The sequence below is a fragment of the Plecotus auritus genome, assembly GCF_963455305.1.
Source record: "Plecotus auritus genome assembly, chromosome: 2".
Taxonomy (NCBI): domain Eukaryota; kingdom Metazoa; phylum Chordata; class Mammalia; order Chiroptera; family Vespertilionidae; genus Plecotus; species Plecotus auritus.
Window position 1 is genome coordinate 55,532,248 of NC_137771.1, and position 18,416 is coordinate 55,550,663.

Here is an 18,416-nt window from a genome sequence, read left to right on the forward strand (position 1 = left end):
AACTGGTTCTCCGACATCCTCCAAGGGGTCCCAGATTGCTAGAGGGTGCAGGCCAGACTGAGGGACCCCACCGTTGCACGATCGGGGCAGGGAGGGATGTGGGAGATTGGCCAGCTGGGGAGGGACTGCGGGAGGGCTCCAAGGCCTGTCTTGCTCAGTCCCGATTGTCTGGACACCAGCAGCAAGTTAACCTACCCGTTGGAGCATCTGCCTCCTGGTGGTCAGTGCACATCATAGAAACTGGTTGATCGGTCAACTGTCTTCCCCCTGGTGGTCAGTGCACGTCATAGCGAGTGGTTGAGTGGCCTTAGCATATCATTAGCATACTACGCTTTGATTGGATGACAGGACACTTAGCATATTAGGCTTTTATTATAAAGGATTATATATTAATTTGTCTTTCACCCTGGAAAATAAACTCATTAAACACAGGACCAGGAATCTTTCTTTATCTCCTATGCTTGACATGATTTTCAACCTTTCCCATCTCATGGAACACATAAACTAATTAATAATATTCTGCAGCACACCAAAATATATATTATGTTTCTTGCCAATCTGACAAAAAAAAAAAAAAAAAAAAGGTATCATTTTGACTCATTCACACTGGATGTTTATTTTTGTGTTGGCTGTTTTCATTTTTTTTATTTGACAATATAAGGGGGAAAAGGTCAGTGTTCCTGACTAAATAGTTAGGTATTACATCTTTTAAAAATTCTTGTGCTTGGCAGTTGAAAATTGCAGCATTAGACACTTACAAATGAATGAATGGAAGACTCAATTTGGAGTTGTCTGGAGGCACAATTTCCTCACAGCAATTCCCAGGCCTGGCTTTCTATTTAAGCTCTTCCATTCCTATCTTCATCTTGTCAAACTTCTCCCTCAACCTGGAGTCCTGGCTTCTAGAGCTTCATAAGCTTAAGTATTCCTCAGAGGATAGTCATCTGCCCACTGGACTATAGTAGTGCACTCAAGACTTTAACTACTGGGCTTCCTCAGTGGATTCACACCTTAGGGTTGCCCCCTCAGAGCTAGACTTACCTTGCTTTCAGACATGGGAGCAGGCATGATTTGGATCCCTTGGCATCTCTGTACTTGCTCTCTCCTTGTAGGAGTCTTCTTTCTCACTCTTTTTATAGGGTAGTGTTCTAACCCAAAAGCTGAGGAAATGAACATTTATAAAGGATTTGCTTTAGTCAGCTCTTTTGCTTATTATCATACTTTCTCATTTAATCCTCACATAAATGTATTGATAAAGAAATTGAGTATTGTCCTAACCGGTTTGGCTCAGTGGATAGAGCATCAGCCTGTGGACTGAAAGGTCCCAGGTTTGATTCTGGTCAAGGGCATGTACCTTGGTTGCGGGCACATCCCCAGTAGGGGGTGTGCAGGAGGCAGCTGATCGATGTTTCTCTCTCATCGATGTTTCTAACTCTCTATCCCTCTCCCTTCCTCTCTGTAAAAAATTCAATAAAATATATTTTTATTTTTTTTTATTTTTATTTTATTTTTTTAAATATATTTTATTGATATTTCACAGAGAGGAAGGGAGAGGGTAGAGAGCTAGAAACATCGATGAGAGAGAAACATCGATCAGCTGCCTCCTGCACACCTCCCACTGGAGATGTGCCCGCAACCAAGGTACATGCCCTTGACCGGAATCGAACCCGGGACCCTTCAGTCCGCAGGCCGACGCTCTATCCACTGAGCCAAACCGGTTTCGGCTCAATAAAATATATTGTAAAAAAAAGAAATTTAATCTCATTTAATCATCATATAAAGTATATTAATGAAGAAACTGAGGAACAAAGAGACTAACTTTTAAGTATCAAATTCTAAACTAGGCTATCTGACCCAAAAGACTGAGGGTGTAAGGGGAGGGAGCCTGCCACCTGGGAATGTGCCCTGACTGGGAATCAAACTGTGACCTCCTGGTTCATAGTTCGATGTTAAACCACTGAGCACCTTTGGAATGATTACCTCAGGGAAGCTAACAGGAAAAAGTCCATTGCTTATGTTTATTTCCACTTCTAAATTTGGCTTTTTTGTTTTCAAAAGATTACTCCTAAGATTCCTCATGGATAAGATAAATCTTTTGAAAATTATACTTCCTGTTATCTTTTATTTTTCATTTGTCTTTGATGAAAGGCTAGAATATTAAGAGTATATTTTAAAGGATTTTAAAAAGCAAGAAAAACATTTTCAAAACTTTTCAAGATAAATGTTTTCTTTATTGATTCTGATTAGGACCTCATTTTCTATGGCACTGAAAATATTATATTTAACTATGTAACAGAAAATTTTGTTAAAAAATTGCAATAGTCACTTTTTTTGTCATATGTTTCTATCATATCTGTTGCTATATCATTTATTTCCACTCCTGTTTTCAAACTTAATCAATTATAGTTCCACCTATTACTTTCTTCTTTGTTCTGAACTTTTATATTATTGGTCTGCTCAATTTACTTTGTACCTGAACTGGCTACATAATTTGCAGATCTCAATGAAAAAAAATGGAGCTCCTTAATTTAAAAAAAACAGGAATAATTTCAAGAAAGTAATAGTAGAGCATTAAAACAAACATGGGGCTATTCTTAATATGGGTACTGTGTGAATGTATATGTTGTACATTATGATGTTGATTCTACTTCCTATATAATTTCTTAAATATTGTTGAAAATGTTCTTAGCAAGAGAATAATTGAAATAAAAATTAAGTGAAAGACTGAGAATGGAAAATTTATATATATTTATATAATTGTCTGTTTTTCTTAATTTGATTAGAATGGTGGTATGCCTTTAGTTAAATAATAATGATGATACTACACAGAGTCTTAAGCTGTATGTTATATTTTGCTGGCTCTTAAGAAAATTATTTGGGTCATTCATAGTTTGTACTTGAGAAATAGAGCAGAGGAAGAGAAAGCAATTTGAAATTTATGTTTTAAGTCTCTACCTCTTTGCTTATTCACAGTCACAAGTTTCCTTTTACTAAACCTCCACTAATTGTGACCAAAATACAAGAATATTAAAGGATATTTCTGGAAAGGAGATACAATTCATTGGAATCTCTATACTATATTAATGCTGCATGCTCCATGATTTACATACAAATTATTCATGGAAAGAAATTAGGTTTTGTTTTGATTTAGTAATGGGAATGTGGCTCCTAGTGAAAAAGGGCTCATACTGGCAATTTTACAAATAAAGGTATCTTTAGAGAAGAAAAAGTAATCAGGGACATTGAAGATTCCGTTATTGTTCTAGTTTAATTAAATACTTTCTTAAGCCTAGTGTTTAAAAACATACATTTTCAGACCAGCAAACATTTTAAAAAGTTATTTTAAAAATATGATGTAAATAAATAATATACCTTTGTGTATTTAAAATTTATCAAGTATTTCCAAGCAGAAAAATGTATTATTGTTGCATATTTCAGTCAAACAATTAACTCCTACATTTTTATATTACACTGTTAGTAAACTGGACTAAGACTTGATTTGGGAAATTCTGTAGCTTTGGTTCTGTCAATGTATATTTGATAAATATGACTGAGTTTTAGCTTTTTTAAAAAATTAAATCCAAATAAAACAAGATTGCTTGCCCCATTATTATTGTTTTCCTGAGGCAATTTTGCAGCTATGATTATAAATAAACTTCTATTATCAAGTCTTATTTCCCAAAAGACAAGGAAAAAAAATCATCATTGGTTCTCCCTTGTGTGTTTCATAGTTTCTGGCAATATGTAAACTTTAAGAGATCATGTACCCTCTTTAGGTTTAGACTTTTTAAAGCTTATCTTGATTTTCTAGTAGTTTCTACGTATTTTTCTTCAGGGAAATTTAGAGTATAGAAGATGTAAAAAAGTGACTAGGGAAGAGCAAATTAAGTTAATAAATGTTTATTGAGCACATATACAAAAGAACATAGGCTAGCTATGGTAGAAATTGAAAGTATAAAATATAGCTTTGAATGCCATCTAGGAGCTTGCAATCTATTTTCAAAAATTGAAATATAACAATATACATTCATGTTTTCTTTCATTCAACATTCTGCAAATGAGGAACTAATGGGTTTCCAAGATCTGTGTTCCACAATAGTAGTTTAATGGTGAGTAATATTATATACAATTCCTAGCCTTGTGGAGCTTATGATCTGGTGGTAAAGATAGGCAATCAAATTCTCAAACAAGCAAACCTAAAATTGCCACTGTGATAAAAGCTATGAAGGCCAACATTGTGCTATGTCTAAAAGAGAGTAATTTGGTCTCCATTCTTCTACGCTTTTCCCTCAGCCTATTCTTCTGACAGGGCAGCCTGTGTGAGTCTTTTAAAATGTGTATCAGATCATGCCACTCCTCTGCTCCAAAGGCTTCCCGTATCCTTCAGAGAGAAAAAGTACTTATTTCCTCTCCCAATGTACTTCTCACTCTTTTTATTCACCCTTTAACCTTAAGTTCCCCAAACATACCAGCCATGCTCCTGCCTTAGGGCCTTAGGACTGCTCTTCTAGACAGTTCTTCCTTAATAACTGAATATCTTAGTTCCCTACCTTTCTTGAAGTCCTGGTTCAAATGTAGTTTTCTCAATAAGGTCTTTCCAGATCATCTCAATTAAATTAAAACATCAAATATCTGGAACTCTCTAATCTCTTCCTCCCTTTATATTTCTCTAGTATTGATCACTATATAACACAGTTTATCATTTATTTATTGTCTACATCCTGAGCTAAGTTATAAGCTCAGTAAAGACACAGACTTTATTGTTGCTGTTTTCTCTAAATTATCCTGTTTCTAGCACAGAGCATGCCTGGCATATAGTAGAAATTAATACTTATTGAATAAATAATCCATATCCATGAATAATCGGAGAGAATCTCTCAGAAATTTGGCTTATAATTCAAGGACCTAAGCAGGTGTTAATCAGCTAAAGAGAAGAAGAAATAATAATGATAGTAGCAATGGTAGTAAGTATTACATTCAGTACTATTACTAAGCCACTTACATATATTAAGTCTTGATCCTTGGCTTTTCCAGACTTGTCCCTGTTACTCCCTAGTGGATGCAAGAGGAAGTTGACAAGGAACTTTTTAAAAATACACATTTGTAGTATCTAGAGATTTGATTCAGTCATTCTAGGGAGGGTATCTGTAATACATTCTTTTTATAAGCCTCAATGTGACTCTAAAGGATATTAAATCACTTGTCTTGATAATTAGTTCAATGAGCCTAGAGGTCTAAAAAGATTTCATTAGATGAAGTAGCTTTTAAAAAGTGGTAGAACTGCCCTAGCTGGTTTTGCTCAGCAGTTAGGGGCACATACCTTGGTTGTAGGCTCAATCCCTGGCCCTGGTCCGGGTGCATTCAGGAGGCAAGCAATAGATGTGTCTCTCTCACATTGATGTTTCTCTCTCTGTCTCTCCCCTCCCTTCCACTTTCTTTAAAAGTCAATGGAAAAATATCCTCGGGTGAGGATTAACAACAACAAAAACAGTGGTAGAACTTGGCAAGTATATGTTCTATGCTAGGTACTGTTGGATGATCAAATATGTTTGAGGGATGAATGAACTGATTGATCTTTCCTTTCTTCCTACTTCAAATCCCAAGTTTATATAGTTTTCAAATCCCTCTATAGCTTTCTGTATCTTCTCCAAACAGAATTATTAATTTATACCTCCTTTATTCTGTTAGCCCCTATGGTATCTCCATTAAATCCATATTTACCTTATATCATAGTTATTTTGTTTTGTTTATCCCACTTCATGTTGCAATGCCTTTTAGCAATTAATGCTTTTGACCCCCAGAACCTAGCACAGTGATTAGAATACATAGGTACTCAAAAATATTTGCAGATGTTGTCCTCTTTTAATATCACAAGTGGGAAGTAGTTAACTATTTTAATGTAGATGTCAGTTCTACATTAGTAGTGAATTGAGAGGTACAATAGTATATTAGCTAACTATTGCTGCATAACAAAAATTTACCCTAAGACTCTGTGGCTTAAAACAGCAAACATTTATTGTCCTGCAGTATCTTTAAGTCAGGAATCTCAGGGTGTCTTAGCTGGATCCCCTGGCATAAGGTCTCTTATAAGGTGTCATCGAGTGGGGCTGGAATAATCTCAAGGACCAAGGGAAAGCATCTACTGAGTTCATTCAATAAGTTTCAAAACAAAACACAAAACTGCTTGAAATGATTGGAAAGTGTGGATCTTAGAGCAATGGTTTTGGGCTATAACAGTATAGTATGCTTAGTGGTTAGGCATCTGGGTTCTGGAATCTGCTTGCCAGGGATTTTTTTGTATTCAGGTTATACCATTTGCTAGCCATATGATGGGATTCAGAACTTGAGTCCCATTCAGAATTATTCCTTGGCTCTTTATTTTTCTGAAGCCAAAACTGCTTGGGCAAAATTGATGCTGTACTTCTTTTTATTTTTATTGCAGACTTCTACTTTTAGCCACCATAAATATATCTTTGTTTGGCACAACCAATGGGATGGTTAGTGCATTTATCACCATTATGTCCACTGTTTTCTGTCCTGATAATAGGTCTCTGATTAGATGATGTGTGTTCTTCATTTTAATAAATGCCTTCTCTAGAAAGAAAATTATCTGTAATTGATTTCTATAACTGCCAATGCATAGTGTTTTATAATCAGTTAAAACATTTTTACAACTGTGGATTTACTAACGTATTGTGTTACTTATTTTAAGTTCTTGCTGACCAACATTTTCAATTAAATTTTTAAATAAAGAGCCTGTGGGATACAGTTGATTATCCATATTTTTATATTAAAAAATAAATTGAGGTTGTATTTTGCAGTTTACCAAATAGTAGTTTTCTGGCTTATTTAATGAGGAAGCTCAAAAAAGGAAGTACTATGTATTTCATATATGTGCTTGTAACAGGACTAACCCTTGACCTGAGACTTAACTGCTGATGTATTTTTTGTTTTTAAATTCCAGATGCTGAAAATTAATTGATCATTGATACAGTTTTTAGGAGGATTATTATTAGTCTCATCTAAGAGACAAAAATCTGTATGTGTTTTTTCTTATGTTCTATAAGTTGACTCCAACTCACCTTCAAAGTATTATTTAGAAGTTGATTTTTCATGTGGAGGCAAATCACTTGTTTTCAAAATGCTTTGGCAGAAGGGTTTCTTTAGAGAAAATGCAAGTAGTTCACCAGTGGGAAGTAGTTAACAGGTGACTTAAGTTGGTGAACAGAAGTCCTAAGAAAGCTGGTTGTCAGGTGATAATTGTTCTTCTCCTTGATTATGATATCCAGTTTGGGGAGGAACATCAGTGAGAGGGAGCCTAACTTGTACTTCAATTTTCAAACCTCTACAATCACAATAAAGTGAAAAATGTTAGGTCTCTGGAAAACTATATAAATAAACCTCATAAGAAAAAATGTGACTTTTCAAATGCATAGAACATGATGTTTTCATAACATGGTGAACATTTGAAGCCTGTTTTGTCAGCCAGGGATTTAAAAATAAGACCCTCGCATAAGGAAATGCTGGGGGGGGGGGGGCGAGGGAAGGATATATAAAGAAGAAAATAGCGCTGCAAGGTGATGATAGCTGGAAGGCTCATAAAATTTTGGCCGTCTTCTCTTAAAAAAATATGTCTTCTGTGGGCTTCCTTAACAGGCATTTCTTTGTTCTCATTTTTCTTCTTAGATGACTCTTCTCTTTCCTTTGCTGGCTCCTTTGTTTACTGCTTTCTAGCCGTAAATATCCCACAAGTAACGCCTCTCTCCTTGCAGAAGTAGTGCTATCTCCTGTCTTCAATTATTACCTCTATAAAATAATACCACATGTATCTCCAGCCTTCTCATCACTATTCTTCATCCATTGGCTTTCTACTTTTGTTCTCATTATTTCCTAAAAAGTGATAAATGTATTTAATTGATGGAATTCCTTTATTATATGTATACGAGTGGCCCGGTGCACGAAATTCGTGCACATTAAAGGGGGATTAATTAGAGGAACTATTTTAATATTGCTATTTGCCCTTTCTCTATAATAGAAGTGTCAGAGATGAAAGAAAATTAGTAAAATGTATATGAAAATCTTCCTCCCGTCAGAGTCTGGGGCGTGCTGCGGGACCCAGAGTCAAGTTCCCACCCACTCGCAGCGCCTCAAAATTGCACAAGACCCAGACCCAGCTGGCCCTACCCCTATTGGGCAAGATCCAGACCTGGCCGGCCCCACCCTTGTCAAGCCCTGCCAGGTGTGTGGGGGGGACAGCCTCAGGTCCCTGGCCTGGCGCCAGGCGGGGGCACACCCTCAGGTCCCCCATCAAGCCCTGCTGGGGGGGCACAGCCTCAGGTCCCCCAGCGCACCCTCAGGTCCCCTGGCCTGGTGCCAGGGCAGGGGGTGTGGCCTGAGGTCTCCTGGCCCAGTGCTGAGGTGGGGGGCACAGCCTGAGGTCCCCTGTCAAGCCCCACCAGAGGGAGGGGGGCACAGCCTCAGTTCCCCTGCCCCAGCCCAGCACCATGCAGCCTTAAGTCCCTGCTGTTGCTCATTAAGGCTCGTTATGGGAACTTGGCCACCCCTGTGGGTGCAACCTTCTTGTGTTATGGAAACCTCACCTCTGCTGTGGGCACCGCCATCTTTGTGATGGTGTGACAGTCAATTTAAATATTCCCTCTTTATTAGATAGGATAAGTTAATATATACCTAAGTTTTATTTTTACAACTTAAGAATGTGGAACTTCCCTTTAATTTCTTTGATAATATTATCTTGTGGAATCATTTTTCTGAGTAATTTTTAGGCCAAATTTAATTTTAACCTGAAATAATATGAGAAAGATCACAGACGAGAACCTAATTTCTGTGACAGCCTGAAGAAACTATTTTCCAATAGGTTTTTGTATTCAAATATTTAATTAGAGCTATGTCAGATTTTTTTAAAAAGTCATTACAAAAATATTCAACTAATGTCATAAGTGAAAAACTCTGTAACTACAAGGCAGAGTGTTCTCACCTAACATTTGTAATGCGTATCAAGAAGTGAATATATATATATATTTAAAAATGGAAAATTCTACTGAAATTAGAGCATAATGTCAAAAGAAGTACTTATTAAATCTAAAAATGCTACCATCTGAAATTCTTTCTAAGTAATATAAACCTTCGATACAAATGGATAAGCAATTATTGGTATCTTTAATTGGCACAGCTTTTGATAGTCATTTAGAGACTTGAAAATTATTTTCACATCTTGATTAAGGGTGTGGTCCCAACTGAAACAGCTTGTGGTGTCTGATAAGAACACGATGAATGGCCAAAGGGAATTGGAAGAAACTTGCTCTTGCAAGTAATTAATTTGAGAAACAGAAACTTTAGATGATGTTCTTACTTCCTAAATTTATAAAGGAGAGAAAGTTTTATCTTCACACTCATCTCCCTTTATAGGCTTCCTCTTCTCCAGTCATTATCTGTTGATAACTTCTCATCTACCCTCCATCACCAGCTCTCCCATATGCTGAGTCACATGATTCTACCATCTTAATAACTCTAAAATCTATTCTCTCTGATCTCCAGGCCACTACCACTACCTCAGCTCATTTTACCCTTATCTCGCTTTTCTTAATTTACTGCAGAACCTGTTACATGATTACCTTGCTTCCAGTCTTGCTCCCTCCACAATCCATTTGCTATATTATTACTAGAAGGATCTTTTTAAGATGCAAATCAGAACATTCTTTACTCCTACTTAAAATTTCTCTGTGAGTTCCTATAAACTAAAATTTTAGAAAGAATGCTAATTTTTTTATAGTATATAAGACTCTTTGAGATCCGTAATGTACAACTCCTACTTAGAATAAGTTTTAACTTCATTTTTTTTTTCAGTCAACTGGGAACAATTACATAGTCAGGATCACGCTTACTGGTAATGTTGCCTGTGTGGTCATTTTTTAAAATTCTTGAAAAGTAATATTAACCAAGAGCTATATCCTCTACAGGACTCTTTGAGATGGCAAGGCAAGGAATTGCTAGTTGGCCTCAAATAATAACACAAGAAGAAAACCAGCATGGAGTAGGATGGTTCTTTGGACTTCCATAGACTTGAGGATAAACTTTAGAATAAAGTTTCAGTTGGGTCCATGCCCTTAATCAAGATGTGAAAATAATTTTCAAGTCTCTAAATGACTATCAAAAGCTGTGCCAATTAAAGATACCAATAATTGCTTATCCATTTGTATCAAAGGTTTATAGTACTTAGAAAGAATTTCAGATGGCAGCATTTTTAGATTTAATAAGTACTTCTTTTGACATTATGCTCTAATTTCAGTAGAATTTTATATATATATATATATACATATATATATATATATATATTTTTTTTTTTTATTTTTTTTTTTTTCTCCTTGATACCCATTACAAATGTTAGGTGAGAATGCTCTATCTTGTAGTTATAGAGTTTTTCACATATAACATTAGCTGAATATTTTAGTAATGACTTTTTAAAAAAAAATCTGACATAGCTCTAATTAAATATCTGAATACAAAGTTCCATAACCTTACAGGCTGAATAATTTGGAACTTTATTGTCCTTATTTTCAAAATGGGGTTATTGATAACAATTCCATAAGATGATTGTGAGCATTAAATGAGATAGATATGCTTATATAGATACTAGAGGCCCGGTGCACAAAATTTGTGCATTGAGGGGGTGTCCCTCAGCCCAGCCTGCACCCTCTCCAATCTGGGATCCCTCAGGAGATGTCTGACTGCCAATTTAGGCCCAATCCCGCAGTTGGACATCCCTCTCACAATCTGGGACTGCTGGCTTCTAACTGCTTGCCTACTTGCCTGCCTGATTGCTCCTAACCACTTCAGCCTGCCAGCCTGATCACCCTCTAACCGCTCCCCTGCTGGCTTGATTGGCACCTAACTGCTCCCCTGCCAGCCCGATTGCCTCAACTGCCTTCCCCTGCTGGCCTGATCACCCCCAACTGCCCTCGCCTGCTGGCCTGATCGTCCCCAACTGCCCTCCCCTGCCAACCTGATCACCCCCAACGCCCTCCCCTGCTGGCCTGATCACCCCCAACTGCCCTCCCCTGCTGGCCTGATCTCACCCCCAACTGCCCTCCCCTGATCTTGTGATGACATGGGGGCAGCCATCTTGTGATGACGTGAGGGTGAGATGCCACCTAGGCTTTTATTAGTATAGATTATCATAGTACACATTCAAGAAATATTTGTTCCCTTTGCTTTCTAATGTCTTATTCATATTTATAGGAATAAAAAAGGCAAGTAATAAAGATGAGGTTTATGCAGGGGACTATATCAACCTAGGGAAAAGGAAGTTGGGAAATAGAGTGAAAATACATAAGAAGATTATCGGTTGCCAAAGAAGGTAGGCCCTGTGTTGGAGGAAATCTGGGAAAACACATGCAACTGGAGAGGCAAGTGTGTGCATGTGTGTGTGGACACATGTGTGCTATCAAAATAGTAGTAGCAGTAATAGTCAGAAAATGTATAGATCAAGATATCTCAGAGCTTCCACTTACTGAAAACTTACAATTATGTACCAAGCACTGTGCTAAGTGCTTTCCATGAAGTAACTTAAATACAAGGGAATTTGAGCAGACAATGTAGATCAAAAGGAAACACAAGTATCAGTGTGGAAAGTGCAACATAAACCCTTGAGAGATAAATAGAGAAAGAGGCACCCCTATGTGTTGTATCGTAAATCAGCGAATGAGATACCAGACGCCTTAATAAGCCAGTTAATTGGGAGTCCTTTATTGCAAGCGGCCCAGGGGGAGGTGTCTCTTCCAAATCTCTGAGCAACACATACAGGAAGTTTCCCATATTCATACTTTTCGAGCTTCTTTGTTTGCAGATATTACAAAGAGCTCTGTGTGGATTATTGTTACAGACAGTTTAACCTTAAATGCATAATGAATTAGTACTTGGCATACGAATATGGGAATTATTATCAGTATTAGTCTACATTAGTCTATTACACTGGATGGCTAGCTTGCAAGGTCAGACAGTTAAGTTTATCTTTTTCTATTATTTGAACTAAAAACAAAGTCATTTTATAGAATAAGAGACTGTCTTAAAGTGACAGAGTTTATAATGACAGAGTTTACAGGACTAGGGACTATCTAACAATAGGAGAGAGTTTCAAACAGCAGTTTTTTATACAAGATGGAGGTTACTATGCTTCATATGGAGGTAGAGAACAAACTCAAAGAACATGATGTCAGTCAATATAAAAAAAAAACACAGAATATTAAGGAACAGACAAATAGGAACAAATGCTGGAGAAATATTAAAATAAGGAAAAGATTAAGAAGTGTCCATTGGAATGGGCTATTAGGAGGATTTTGATGTCATTTTTCAGAGACATTTCCCTGAAGTGGTGAAGTCTGAAGCCAGATTGAGGTGAGCTGGAGAGTGAATAGGTGGTAAGGAAAAGGGGAAAGAAAGTATAGACTACTCTTAAAAGAAAATGGTAAAGATTAAGTGAGACAGCAATAGTTTGAGGGAACATAATTGAAAACTGGTTATTGAATGTTAGAACTGGAAATAACTGGAAAATAACAAATCTAAAGCAAGTTGCATACTAATGTCTTTGGGATTATTTTGGATTCATGAGGTATACATTTTAGAAAACATTTTCCTCTAAAGCTTTGGTAATACAGATTTTCCACTAAAGAAAACAATGGTATAAGCACAAATATGAGGAAGGACTCCAAAGAAGTCATAGGGAATGAGATAGTCCTGAAAGCAAAGAAAAATTTAATATCAAAGTATATATACTTATTTAAGTTAACTAGGCATAAGACACTGTATTTAATTTTGCCAATTTTTACTAAGATTGATTGCCATTTTACTTCATTGATAATTTATATTATTTTCTCTTTCTTGGGACATTTAGTTTCTCTTGATATGGTCATTTGTTATCCTTCTTCATCACTTACAATGACTTTCATAAAATGAAGTATAGAGGGGGAGCTAAATGGGACGAAATAAAAGCTAAAATACTGTAGAAAAAACATTCAGCAAAAAGAACAGTGGGTGTCTTTACTCTTACAAGCATTACTTTTAGAAACTCTGAAATTTTAAAATAATAACTTCTGGCTATTTCAGTTAGGAGGATTAAATTTCAGTGCCTCTGATAAAAAATTATTTAACCTGAAGTCAAAACTTCTTATACTTCATTGAGACAATTTTAGAATATGAAAAGAAAAAAGTTTAAAATTGTATACAATAGTGATTTACCCACAGTGGTAATTAATGGAATAATTAAGGTGTAAAGATAAGTAATATAAACATTCAGAGAAAGAAATGCTCAATATGGTAAAGTATTTGCAGAAGGTTCTCATGGAGAACATGGGAACTGAGTGTGGCCTTCAGACTGGGTGTGTGGCAGGCAGAGAAAGAGAAGGGAGGCTTTCCAGGAAGAGGAGCAGGATGTACAATAAGTGTTGAAATTGCAACCTGGAACTCAAAGGGACTCCATTTGGACCTTTTTGGGAGTCAACTAGCAAATAAAAGTATCTATAAAGGGTAATTTATGTAGTAATTCCCCTACCCTACTATCAAAATAAAGAGCTCTGATCCATTTTCTGTGCTCATAAAACAATCACTTCATGGGAGATATTTTATGGTGCTTATCTTTCCATCAGTAAAAGGTACCAAGTTACTAACCTATATTTGAATCTTGACTCTTAATAATAATAATACTGATATATGTGTTAGTTATACAAATATAACCATTATACAGTTCATTTCCTTAAAGAGTTTAAACATTATTAAGATAGCCTTTCTGACCCTGCTGGTATTGTTCAGTGGTTGAGCATTGACCTATGAACCAGTAGGTCATTGTTTGATTCCTGGTCAGGGCACATGCTGAGGTTGTGAGCTCAATCTTCAGTGCAGGGTGTGCAGGAGGAAGCTGATCAATGATTCTCTCTCATCGTTGATGTTTCTATCTCCCTTCCTCTCTGAAATCAATAATATATATATATTATTGATTGTGTGTGTGTGTGTGTGTGTGTGTATATATATATATATATATATATATATATATATGTATATATATATATATATATATATATATATTAATAAAAATAGCCTTTCTGTGATAAGAATTGTTTCTAGATTACAATTTTGCTAGTAGTTTTGCTATTGGTGAGGTTCCTCAGTGTCCCCACCTGTTATTGGTGGAAGTGGAGCTCTTGGAGTGCCATGAGAATATGAGATATTGTGGAAAGCTATATTGATGATGAAACATTAGGGGAGTTTCCCTCCAAAGTCCCCTCTCCCTCCATCTGGACATGGAAAACGTCCCATTTTGTCTTCAGTAGGGCTAAGATCAAAGCCACTATCCAGAGTTTTCACTCCATATTAAAGTCCAGTCCAGTTCAGCATCTGGCTAGGTTAGCTTGTGATACCAGCTGTAGTCTATTGCCTGTGGGGTCCACATGGCCATGGGCTTTGCTACTTCTAGAACTATATGGCAGGTTAGTGCAGATACTGAGCAAGTAAGAAACAAGAGCCTGAACATCAAGAAAAAGAGACTATCCTGCAGATTTTGATTGGGAGTTTTGCTAATGAATCCTTCAGGATTTTATATGCTTGCCTTGGTTCCACCCCTCCAGCCAATCCATGGTTCCCCAGGCTAGACTGACAGGCGAGTAAGCACCTTCCTATGTCACCCTGAATTTACTGCACATGCATCCATTCCCTTCCCCCAGTGATTTGCAAGGAATGGAGTGGTGGTTCCCTGTGGAGCATGAAGTTGCAGCTTCTTGGTGAATCTCCCAGATGACCATGTTTATAATGTCTGGTCTCCCCTTTGCTTTCTTCCTATTACTAATATTAATAACTAGCTATTTATGATGGTAACAATTTTGTTTTTGAGGAACAAAAATAAAAAACTATGTACTTTCTTAAAAATTGTAAGGCAACAGGAATTTTATGCCCTACAGAAATCGTAATGAGATCATTTATTTTAAGATTCCAATCACAGTTCCTGCCAGTTGGGGTTTGCTAAAGGTTAATGTAAAGTAAATGATCAATATGTATTTGTTGAATGTATTATTTAAAATTTTTACCATACAATTAGTTCCTAATTTTTAATGATTAAATTCCCTATGACTAATGGTAGATATATATTCCATTTTTTACTAGAAATACAGTCCAATTCAATAGTTATTTAGCATACTTAGCATAATGGCAAAGTAGATTCAGTCTGTAACTTCATGTGGTTTCATATAGTAGACAGTGAAGTTTATTTACCAACTTTTTAAGGTTCTGAAACTTTTTAAGGTAAGGGAAGCATGAATAAAATGATTTTATATATATATTTTCCAACCTAAATGTTAATATGAGTGCATTTATCTTAATTGCATGATAGCATATTTGTTCATCACATTATATTATATTCCCATAAGATTTATGGAAGATGCTTTCCCCATAATGATTCCAAAAATTATAAAAATAAATATATGCATTCTACTCATAAGTAACATGAAATTATTCAAATAATTCCAATATGCATTACTCTCAATGGTTAAATATTTCCTTACATTTTAAAACAAACTCAATAAAGCATACAATAATGACTGTATGGTTTCATTAAAACTTACATTTGACAGTTTCTCAGAAAGCCAACACTTCATAATTAATAAACACTCAGCTAAAGATTAACTTTTTGAATGACTGGATAAGTACAAATTTAGAAAGAAAAAAAAATTGCTTTGGACTATTTATTGAAGCCTAAGAGCTGTTATCCATTAGAATGAAAGTTAGTTCTGGAACCCTGCCTAAGAAATTGGCTCTATAATGTTAACATTAGAGATTCTTTTTTGCAATAAAAAATCATGCTGTCTATTTTATGCTATATTTAAAATAAGAGAAATTATAAAAAGCTTCATTTACCTTGATCGTTAGTGACCTCTTTTAAAGGTTCCTGAGATTGAACTTACAGGCATGTGAAGTCTAAGATACAAGCGCTTGATACAAAAGGTTCTGGCATTCATTTTCGAGCTGAAACTATAGTGCTTCTAACTGACAGAATGCTTCCTCCTATCTGAGTCAATTAATTCGTCTACTTAAAGGTTAGTGTTAATGAGATCGAGGTCACAGGTGGGGCTTGATGAAAAGAAACTTTGAAGTCAAATAGACCTAGATTTTTTTTTAAATTTTTTTTTTTTAATTCCAGTTCTGGCCTTTACTGGCTGTATGACCTCATAAGTTACCTAGCCTTCACAAGGCTCAGTTTCTTCACCTTTAAAATGAAACAGCAGCACTTGTCTTTCTGTGTTTGGGGGTAGAACAGTTAAAGGATACTCCAGTTACTATTTATGCACTTAGTTCAGGGTCTGACACATAATATGTCCTCAATAAATGTTAATTGTGGTCTTAATTTTGTAATAGAAAAACAATTCACTTTACACATTGTGTATTCTATTAATCATTAGTCACCGATATCCAAATATCAGCAAAAACATTACCCTGAAAATGTATAGAAGTGTATACACCTGCTTATATTTTGGGACCCACCAGAAATTTTAGATGATCCAACAAGAATTCCTTATCCCTTCTTTGGCAATAGTAATTAGTTCTAATACTATCCTGGGGATTGAATAATCTGGAGGATAATTGTGTAAAAAAAACAATTTTAGCTCAATAAATTTTTGTTTTATACAGGAATAAATATATGATTAATGAATGAGCTATTTTTTAAAAATATATTTTACTGATTTTAGAGAGGAAGAGAGATAGAAACATCAATGATGAGAGAGAACCATTGACTGGCTGCCTCCTGCACACTCCCCACCAGTGATCGAGTCCACAACCTGGGCATGTGCCCATGACAGAATTGAACCTGGGACCCTTTAGTCTGCAGGCCGACCCTCTATCCACTGAGCCAAACCAGGTAGGGCATGAATTAGCTATTTAAAACTGTGAAACACTCAGAAACAAAGCTTGAGGCAAGTGACTAAAGGTTCACTTCTTGTTGGCAGTGACTTGCTCCATGACTTTGAGAAATTCCCTAATTCCTTGGGTACTCAGTTTCTTCCTCTTTAAAACATAGAGGTTTGACATATAATGTCCATGGTCCCTCTCCAGTTCTGTGGGACTGTGATTCTAACAGGCAAGGAAACTTGACTTAGGAGGCAGTTTGTTTATAGGAACAGAAAATCTGTTAGAGGGTAAGTCCATTGAGCTCTTAGATCCCATCTTCCTGATTTGTCTTTTCAGACTTTTGAAATTTCCCAAATGTATATTATTTGGTCAACTGAAGAATAAACAGTGCATTAGGAAAATCCACAATTAAAATGAACACATCTTAAGGAAATTATTCCAATTATTTTTCCAGAGAAGAGAGAGTTAGAAATGGGTTTTGGGAATAGAAGAAACCTGAAGGTTTGTTGGTAACCTATAGCTTTTATAAAGGCACCTTGGCAACAGATACTGGTATTGTTTTTCACTTGCTCATTCATTCATTCATGCATTCATTTAACAAATGCTTAGTGAATGATTAATATTTGCATGGCCACATGCTAGGGTAGGATTATAAAGATGAATCTGATATATACCTTACCCCTAAAGCACTTTCTCTTTAGTAAGAGTGATAAGGCATTATATAAATTCTTTAAATTTTCTAAATGGCATGAAAAAAGTTATATGAGATTTGAGAGAAAGGAAGACAAGTCAGTTGGGAGGAAACAAGGGAAATCAAAGAAATTTTAGAGGTGATGACATTTAGCTTGAGTGTAAACTTCTGTAGATTGGACAGAAGACAATTCCTGGCCGAGGAAGTAATATGAATGAAGACTCAGAAGGAGCAGAAAACAAATACAGTTTGATTATACAATTGGGTTTATGACAGTGAGGAAAATAACTAAATAAGTCGCCATCAGATTGAGAGGACCTTGAATTCCATACAAAGGGTTTGGTCTTTATTATCTAGGCAAAAACAAGCCTTTGGAGGTTTTGGAGAAGGGAGTCAGAAGAAAAATGTGTTTCAAGATTCCTGAAGAAGAATGTATGGTGGTTGTGAAATGAACTTGCATGGGCAGATTCCCCAAATAAAACTCCTGACGGTCTCTTTCTTTTCCAGGCTGTCGATGTGCTGCTGCAGCATGGAGCTAATGTCAATGTTCAAGATGCGGTTTTTTTCACCCCATTGCACATTGCAGCATACTATGGGCATGAACAGGTAAGTATTTCCAAAGGCTGGGGGACCACCTAAGCACTTTAGGCTTTTGTTGAACTGTCCTAGCTTTAAAGAAAAGATATTTAAGGTATCCTTTGAATTATTTTTCCATATTCTTATTAGCTCCATCCTTGAGGAAATTGTAGATCATTAGAAGCATTGCAGTTGCTGAGTTATTCATTTTTACTGATTATTTTAGAAAACAGGGGAGGCTGAA

General features: G+C 36.1%; 1 protein-coding gene across 3 annotated transcripts in view; it reads left to right on the forward strand.

Moving 5' to 3' along the window:
- TNNI3K (TNNI3 interacting kinase) overlaps positions 1-18,416 on the forward strand; it is a 314,607-nt gene that overhangs the window by 62,055 nt on the left and 234,136 nt on the right. For all 3 annotated transcript variants that reach the window (XR_013959750.1, XM_080652368.1, XM_080652369.1), the window contains one exon: positions 18,104-18,202. Coding sequence is in view for 2 of the 3 variants with exons in the window: in XM_080652368.1 (XP_080508494.1) it covers positions 18,104-18,202 (99 nt within the window). In the remaining variant the exon portion in view is untranslated. The remainder of the gene's footprint in view (positions 1-18,103; positions 18,203-18,416) is intronic.